At 33.7% G+C, this 9312-nt stretch overlaps 1 protein-coding gene across 1 annotated transcript; it reads left to right on the top strand.

Annotated features, from left to right (window-relative positions):
* Positions 1–2935: 2935 nt before the first annotated feature.
* Positions 2936–9234, top strand: LOC104100117 (putative phospholipid-transporting ATPase 9). Its single transcript, XM_009607282.4, has 11 exons — positions 2936–3727; positions 4419–5764; positions 6008–6118; positions 6198–6474; positions 6589–6677; positions 6766–6874; positions 7010–7213; positions 7346–7471; positions 7598–7696; positions 7884–8075; positions 8222–9234. The coding sequence occupies exons 1-11, from the start codon at positions 3332–3334 to the stop codon at positions 8861–8863; spliced, it is 3591 nt and encodes a 1196-aa protein (XP_009605577.1). The 5' UTR covers positions 2936–3331; the 3' UTR covers positions 8864–9234.
* Positions 9235–9312: the final 78 nt, after the last annotated feature.

The following is a 9312-nucleotide window of genomic DNA, read 5'->3' as shown; positions in this document are numbered from 1 at the left end:
ATTATTGAGGGCTTTGGGCATGAAGTGTACCATTTTCCACCTTTCTTCTTTTACTTCATAAAAAGAATGATTTTCTATGTTAATTTTTTGTTGTTGTAATTTCATTTTCACAATTATATGACACTTTAAGCAAAAAATATGTAAGTGAAAAAATACGACAGCAAAAATTCAGAATAAATGCTTAACTCATGTTGGGTAGTAATGTTTTACTCATTTATACTCCAAAGTTTGGTTAAACTGCAATTTAATTTCATATTTTTGCATCGTATTTAATAGATATTCATATGTTTAGAACAAATGTGTGAAAAAAGCACAAACGTTTCATGATTGTAAAGAGTGAGAAAAAAGTATAAATCAATTTACACTTAGCTAAACTACAACTATTCCATATCTTTAGCACAAAAATATCAAGTAAAAGTAAATTGACCTCCAAAGATTATGGCGGAATAATAAACACTCCTCCATCTTTAACAAGACGTTTTAGGTTCAAGCACTTAGAAATCAAGTCGTTTTTACTTCTCGATGTAAATCTGAATTGGCGGAAGGTGCATACTTTAATTTTGATCAGTCAAAGGCTTGACATGCCGAGAAAACACAAGAGGCTTGTCGTGAGAAATACTAGGAAAAAGATAAACTGGAAATATCATACAAGCAAAACTTGTTGAAAGAGGAATATTCCAAGAAACTGAGTTTTTCTCTTTTAAATTGTTGACAGAGGAATATTCCAAGAAATGGAGTTAGACGAAGAAAGACTTATATTCAGTTTACATATAACTTTATTGTTGAAAATTACATATAACTTTATTGTTAAAAATTACATATACTTTACATATAACTCAAAAGACATGTGACATTGACTGAAAATTACATATAACTTTATTGTTTTTTACTTAAAAAAAAAACAACAAAGCTATAAAAAAGAAGAAGATAGAAATACAAGAAAAAATTAGTCATTTTCATTTTATATTCAGTTTATTAAGATGGGCTGATCAAATCAAGAAAGAACTCAGAAAATATATTAATTGTTCCTTAAATAATATGGAGACATATGATAATTTTTAATGACTCTTAAATTCCTCTTTCCCGTTTCTTAAAAAATACGAAGTTTCCAAATTGCAGTTTTCGACAACTAATAACCAAAAGCCAAATTAATTTTGAATTTTTGATCTTAAGGAATTTAATTTTTTTGTATTTTTATGAAAGCCAACTGGGGAATATTTTCTTATTGTCTTATGATGTTAAGATTATATTACGTTATTTGATTATGTACCTTAGGCAAACTGTATGACATATGAATAAGGAGTTATTTGAGGTAAATGCGGAGATGAATAATAAAAAATTCAGCGAAACACACAATCGCCTACCGAATGGAAGAATTTTTGCATTAGAATCAAATGGTAACTACGTACTGTCAATATTTTTCATAGTGCAACATTTAATTTCTAATAGATCCTGTCCTTCATGTTCTTGAAATCCAGATCTCCTTCAACTAAGAAAAGAGAAAACAAAAGAATTTTTTTAATTTTATTTTCTACAAATAAACTTTCTAAATCTGAACAAATTGATCATATGCCACTTTTTTTGGCCATGTGGGGACGACTGTTGTCTATTCATCGTCAATAATAATTAATAATACTAGTTCAACTTATAAGCTCAAAATCGAAAATTTAAAATATTTTAAGGAAATTTTTAACCAAATAATCCGAGATTGAACTTAAAAGATTCGATCCAATCTGAACTTATATGAATTAGATTTGGATTGTCATCTCTTCAATCCAAAAATTTAAAATTAAAATCAAAATTTTTATATCCAATCCGAACTGTCCGAATGACTTCTCATTACTATCAAGCCAAGTAGTGCACTGGCTGCAAAGACTCGGGTGTTTCTAGAATGTTTGACCGTACATCACCTAAATTAGTTGGAAAATAATTAAAGCCGCCGATTTATATTACTATAAAATTCAATACCCCTTATTTTTCTCCCATAATTTTTTTCTTGTGAATCAAGAAATTTTAAAAATTATTCCATATAAAAGAGATTTTAATAGCTCAATTTATTATAATCAATTATTGAAACAGAAGCTTCTACGAAATAAGACTTTATAATGAATCAATTTATTATCATCAATTAGTTCCTTTTTTTTTCGGACTTTCTTCCAACAAAATCAATCTCAATAAGGTTATAAATTTAAGTCCCCTATATAAAAATGAAACATTTAATCTTTTAACAAGTACAGTATATATATTATTTTTTTATTTTTTATTTTTTATTTATTTATCAGTTAAAAACTTTAAATATCATTTATGCATGTGACTTACGTAAGAGCTGATGTTAAGAGATTAGTTAAAAATAGGTTATTTTTAAACCAAGTTTTGACTCTTTATTAACACGTTGCAGCCTCTGCAACATGTTGGCATATTTTTTGGCCTTTTGATACGGTAACTTGTCTCTCTCTTTTTTACAGTACTTTTTAATATTTTTTAAAAATAATTATTACTGTTACAGAATAAAAAATGAATGTAGTTTCTTTTCTCTTTAATTTCTCAAAAGCAACATGTCAAAAACACAGACAAAGATAAATCCAACAGACAGACAAATGGAAAATATTCCTGTCAAAAAGCTTCCCTTTATTTAATTTTTGAGTTTTAAACAATTCTTGAAAACTTTACTGGGAAATTACCTTTATTTTCTTTTTTCAAATGGGGTTTTGTGTTTTTGATTTCTTTATGTTTAAATGAATAGTTTAATGTCTAATTGAGCTTTGAGAGAAGAAAATGAAGCCATATGCGCGTGTAGAATCTTAAATCAAAGTCAATGTTCAAAGCTTTGTGCCAAAGGGGAAGAAATATCAAACATTTGAACAATTCTTCTCTCTTTTGTATATAACAATATGTATGTATATATATATCAGCTGTCATACTCTCTCTCTTCTTCATAACATTTATTATTTCACTTTGATTCTTTTATTTATTTCAAGCTGAACTTGAAGAATATTGAGTCATATTTGCATTTTATGTACAAAGGTTACAACTTTGTAGCTAAAACTTGTGGTTTAGGACTTCCAAATTAACTACCTACTATTTCTTCTAGCTTGTGCCTATATTGGGTCTCAAGTTTCTTCTCATTTTATGATTCTTTGAATTTGGGTTGGTTTAATTTCTTCTTTTCTCTCTTGGGTTTTGAAGGATTTAGCTAAAGTTCAAATCTTGGAACATAATTTGTCATAAAGTTGTGATCTTTATCACTTTCTTGGAAAAACTGCATTACCCTTTTGGTAGTTTTGTGATTCTCTACTGAAAAAAGATAAGTTTTTTTTTATTTGGTTAAGAAATGAGAACTGGGAGGAGAAGAAAGCTACATTTCAGCAAGATCTACTCATTTAGATGTGGGAAAGCATCATTTGTAAGTGATGATCATTCACAAATTGGAGGACCTGGATTTTCAAGAGTAGTATTTTGTAATGAACCAAGTGGTTTTGAGGCTGGGATTAGAGATTATGCAGGGAATTATGTTAGCACAACAAAATATACAGCAGCAACTTTCTTGCCAAAGTCTTTGTTTGAGCAGTTTAGAAGAGTAGCTAACTTCTACTTTCTTGTTACTGGAATCTTGGCTTTTACACCACTGGCTCCTTACTCTGCTGTCAGTGCCATTCTTCCTTTGATAATTGTTATTGGTGCAACTATGGTTAAAGAGGGTATTGAAGACTGGCGTAGAAAGCAACAGGTATTCACTTTTTTTTTCTTGTTTTGGAAAGTTTAAATTAAAGCAGATCTTACTGGTAAAAAAGATTCTTTTTTTTTTTTGGGTTAAATTCTGTTCTTCTTGTTAGTATAATGATGACATGAGTTGAAAAGTGAGGATTCATATAGCACTGCCCCAACTTGTTCGAACCTTTTTTAGTTTGCTTTTTGGCTAATAATAGTTGTTTGAAAATTGTTCTTGATGATGCTTGTTTCTGCCTAATAAGGATTTGACTGATATAATGAATTTGTTACTGGACCATGTGTGTGAATAATCTAGGATTCTTGGGATCCAACTGTCAGAGATGTGAAAGTTCTGTTTTTTGTACTATAAGTGGAAGACAAGATAGTTAATGAAATCTCTTAGGATTGTGTATATGGTAAATTTTTGAGACTCCCAAGTATAGTAAAGTTACCATTTTCCAGTGAAAGTATTATTCCCTTAGATACTGACTTTCAAATTTTTCTTTTCATTTTGGGACCAGTTTCATGATTTCTCAATTGATACTCTGGCATTTTATCTGGACTTGTTATGTATGATACAGATTCTCTGGTAGTGGAGACTCTTTTGATATACAGACATTGGTAGTTTATAAATATACTTCTGCTTATTGCCGCTTCCCTGTCCAGCACCACGCAGTTTGTCATTCGTCTTCTCGTTTTCTTCTTTTCAGGATATTGAGGTGAATAATAGGAAGGTTAAAGTACACCAAGGAAATGGAGTTTTTGATCTTTCTGAATGGAAAAATTTGAGAGTCGGTGATATAGTTAAGGTGGAGAAGGATCAATTCTTTCCGGCAGATCTTCTTTTGCTTTCATCTTGTTATGATGATGCAATTTGCTATGTTGAGACCATGAACTTAGATGGGGAAACTAATTTGAAGCTTAAACAGGCATTGGATGTTACTTCATCGTTACATGAAGATTCGCTCTTCAAAGACTTTAAGGCTTTAGTTAAATGTGAAGATCCTAATGCTAATTTGTATACTTTCGTTGGAAGTATGGAATACGAAGAACAACAGAATCCTCTTTCTCCCCAGCAATTACTCCTCAGAGACTCTAAATTGCGCAACACAGAATACATATATGGGGCCGTCATCTTTACTGGTCACGACACTAAGGTCATGCAGAATGCGACAGATCCCCCTTCTAAAAGAAGCAAGATCGAGAGGAAAATGGATAGAATCATTTACTTCTTATTTGCAGTTTTGTTCACAATTTCTTTTGTTGGATCAGTCTACTTTGGAATTGTAACTAAAGAGGATCTAGATGGTGGACATAAAAGGTGGTACCTGCAACCCGATAGATCAGAAATTTTCTTTGATCCGAGAAGAGCTCCTGCTGCTGCCGTTTACCATTTCCTGACAGCTATAATGCTGTATAGCTACTTGATTCCGATCTCCTTGTATGTATCGATCGAAATTGTTAAAGTCCTTCAGAGTATCTTCATTAATCAGGATATTAACATGTACCATGAAGAAACTGATAAACCAGCACATGCTCGCACCTCAAATCTAACTGAGGAACTCGGCCAGGTTGACACAATTCTTTCCGATAAAACTGGCACACTGACTTGTAATTCAATGGAGTTTGTCAAGTGTTCTGTAGCGGGAACTGCTTATGGACGTGGTATTACAGAAGTTGAAAGGGCCATGGCTAAAAGAAATGGATCTCCACTGCTGAAAATAGGTAAGGATCATGTTGAGGATGGTGCAGTTAGTCCTAGGAAGTCCACTGTTAAAGGCTTCAATTTTGAAGACGAGAGAATCATGAATGCGAATTGGCTTTTTGAGCCTCATTCAGATGTAATACAGAAGTTCTTCCGTTTATTAGCAGTCTGTCATACAGTCATACCAGAAGTAGATGAAGGTACAGGCAAGGTTGCATATGAAGCCGAGTCTCCAGATGAGGCAGCCTTTGTCATTGCTGCTAGAGAAATTGGGTTTGAATTCTATAAGAGGACGCAAACAAGTGTGTCGGTGCATGAATTGGATTTGGCTTCTGGACAGAGAATTGAGAGGTTAGTTAACTTAAAGCATGTTTTTTCAATATATGTTATCAGCATCTTTAGTTTTCTGAAAGAATAGCATCTTGCAGCCTAGTGCCGGTGACATTTCTTGGTGATTTTCAAAATGATGTTTAATCTCTCTGAAACACTTTAGACAATGAATGTTAATTATGTTTTTTTCTGATATTTTATACAGTGGTATGAACATAAGCCAATTTTTTTCTTAAGAGTAATCATAAAGATCTTTGTTTACAGGTCATATAAGATTTTGAACGTTTTGGAGTTTAATAGTACAAGAAAAAGGATGTCCGTCATAGTAAAGGATGAGGATGGAAAGATCTTGTTACTCTCCAAAGGTGCTGACAGGTTAGTCAAGTTGCAACTTTGCATTCGCCATAAATTCCTTAAAACTCTTATTTTAGTTACTGACCTAGTTTTAATGCAGTATCATGTTTGAAAGACTTGGAAAAAATGGAAGAGAGTTTGAAGAAGAAACAAAGGAACATGTGAATGAGTATGCCGATGCAGGTTTGAGGACCTTGATACTGGCTTATCGTAAACTCAGTGAAGAAGAATACAAAACTTTCAATGAAAAATTTCTAGAGGCCAAGAATTCAATCAGTGAAGACCGTGAAACAATCATTGACGAAGTAACAGATAATATAGAAAAAGACTTGATTCTTCTTGGTGCTACTGCTGTGGAGGACAAACTTCAACCAGGGGTAAATTCTATGAAGCCACATAACTGTTTCCGAACATTGTTGATTGATTTATATTGGTTGATAATTGACATATTTGGTTGTGTATTGACTTTTCTGTTTCTATTCATGCTATAGGTTCCGGATTGCATTGACAAACTGGCTCAAGCAGGCATAAAAATTTGGGTTTTGACTGGGGATAAGATGGAAACAGCCATTAATATCGGGTATAGTAATGGATTGCGAGTTTTTGTATTTCTTATTTGATACAAGCTTTGCTTGTCCAAACAATTCTGACCAAACCGTCTTCTGCAGTTACGCATGTAGTTTGCTTAGACAAGGAATGAAGCAAATTATCATAACGCTGGAAAGCCCTGATATTAAAACTATAGAGAAAACTGGAGAAAAGAATGCAATTGCCAAGGTAAATACATCTCTACTTTTTTTGCATTGCTTGTTGAAGTAGTAGCTATAGCTACATGACTAAATACATGGAAATGATTCTTAGATTTTAGTTTTTCATATTCATGATGTTGTGTGATATATATTTTTATTACAGGCTTCAAAGGAAAATGTTTTACGACAAATTACTGAAGGGAAGGCTCTACTTACTGCTTCAAGCACGGAGGCATTTGCTTTGATCATTGATGGGAAATCTCTTACATATGCCCTAGACGATGACGTAAAAAATATGTTTTTGGACCTTGCAATCAGATGTGCCTCTGTTATATGCTGCCGTTCATCACCAAAACAGAAGGCACTGGTAAGTTGAATTTCACACTCCAGACTCTGCATTTCTGTCCTTTGGCTCTCTCAATCCTCTCTTGTATTTTATCTGTAGTTACACTTTCTAGTCTATTCTAGTGCTTAGTCTGGCTATTCCTTGGAAATATAGGTAACAAGACTAGTCAAATTCGGGACTGGAAAGATAACTTTGGCAATTGGAGATGGGGCTAATGATGTAGGAATGCTTCAAGAAGCTGATATTGGAATTGGAATCAGCGGCGTTGAAGGAATGCAGGTTCAAGAGCTTATACCTTTCTCTTGCCCCTTTGTAGCAACTTTGATGATTTTCAAATTTCTTCTTTTCTTCTACCCACCCTAATTAATTGTTCTTATCATAATTTTTTCTTGTTTTACTCATTAGGCTGTTATGTCAAGTGATGTTGCTATTGCTCAATTCCGATTTTTGGAGCGCTTGCTTTTAGTGCATGGACATTGGTGTTATAGAAGGATCTCTTCGATGGTAATCTACTCTCCTCTGATTTTCTCTTTAAAATTTGTTCTCTCATCATTATTTGGATGAGATAAAAATGTGTTTAAAGAATAAATCTATTGCCTTCCGAGGAACTGTTTCAAAACGCAAAGAAAATATTTGCAAATATTTTGTGGAGCAGTTTGGTAACTGGCTTTTTATATTTGTTTCCCTGCAGATATGCTACTTCTTCTACAAAAACATCGTATTTGGTATCACTGTGTTCTTATACGAGGCATATACATCATTCTCTGGACAACCAGCATATAATGATTGGTTTCTCTCTACTTACAACGTCTTCTTCACATCACTTCCGGTGATTGCTTTGGGAGTTTTCGATCAAGATGTATCTGCCCGATTGTGTCTTAAGGTATGTTAACACTTGATGCAGTATTCATATTTGCTTAATGCATAAGGCCTCATTACTAGTGTTTGCCAAAAACACTTCTCGGACATGACATGGAATTAAGTACTTTTTCTTAGTTTTCTAATTATTGTTATGGTATTATGTCGCAGTTCCCTTTACTGTATCAAGAAGGTGTTCAGAATCTACTGTTCAGATGGCGTCGTATAATTGGCTGGATGGTCAATGGCGCTTGCAGTGCGGTGATAATCTTCTTCTTATGCATAACAGCATTAGATCCTCAAGCTTATAAAAAAGATGGTAAAGTTGCTGGATATGCAGTTGTTGGAGCAACCATGTACACATGTGTTGTTTGGGTTGCCAATTGCCAAATGGCACTCGCTATCAGTTATTTTACCTTAATCCAGCACATTGTAATCTGGGGTGGAATTGCTCTCTGGTACATTTTCCTTCTGATTTATGGAACCATGGCTACAACATTTTCCACTACCGCGTACAAAATCTTCGTGGAAGCTTTAGCTCCAGCCCCATTCTACTGGATCATCATAATATTGGTGACAATTTCTGCTCTACTTCCCTACTTTATATACAATGCTATTCAGACGCGGTTCTTCCCATTGTATCACGGGATGATTCAATGGATAAGGTACGAGGGGAAGTCCGATGACCCAGAATACTGCCATGTGGTGAGACAGAGATCGATAAGGCCCACAACCGTAGGTTTCACTGCTCGTTCATTGGCGAGAACGAATCCTTTGGAAGATAGGAAAGAAAGGAGCAGTAGCCACAGATAACCACTGTTCAAAAGTTGGGAACTTGCTCATTGTACATGTTTTCCGAGCTGGTTCTGTACACAACTACATACATGGAGGCTACATCGTCGAGGTCCAGTTGACGCAACGCTGTACTACTGTACCATGTCTTAAATGGGCAAAGATGCCTCTCAAGTTTGTAAATTTTGTACTGGTAATATAGTATGTAATTCTTTCATTCTATACCTTGTAAAATTGTTGTTGTTGAGCACTAGAAGCAGCATAGCAAATAAGCTACTTTTAATAAGGAGAAGGATTGGATTTGTTTTTAAGTTATAAGACCCAATATTCTCTTTCAAGTTATTATCATCTGTACATTTTTTGAGCAATAAAGAATGAGCATTTCATTTGAACTCTTAAGTCTGGGCACATATTTTATCTTTCTGCAACAATAAATACTAACCAGCCCTAGTCAAATATCATCCCCATCA

This window comes from Nicotiana tomentosiformis, chromosome 10, assembly GCF_000390325.3.
Source record: "Nicotiana tomentosiformis chromosome 10, ASM39032v3, whole genome shotgun sequence".
NCBI lineage: Eukaryota > Viridiplantae > Streptophyta > Magnoliopsida > Solanales > Solanaceae > Nicotiana > Nicotiana tomentosiformis.
This window is presented reverse-complemented; position numbering and strand designations above follow the sequence as displayed.

Excerpts from the sequence above, each read along its gene's own strand:
- LOC104100117 (XM_009607282.4), top strand. The coding sequence starts at position 3,332 with ATGAGAACTGGGAGGAGAAGAAAGCTACATTTCAGCAAGATCTACTCA. Across the intron at positions 6,119-6,197 it reads CTCTCCAAAGGTGCTGACAG|TATCATGTTTGAAAGACTTG; the intron begins GTTAGTCAAGTT and ends GTTTTAATGCAG. Across the intron at positions 7,214-7,345 it reads CACCAAAACAGAAGGCACTG|GTAACAAGACTAGTCAAATT; the intron begins GTAAGTTGAATT and ends TTGGAAATATAG.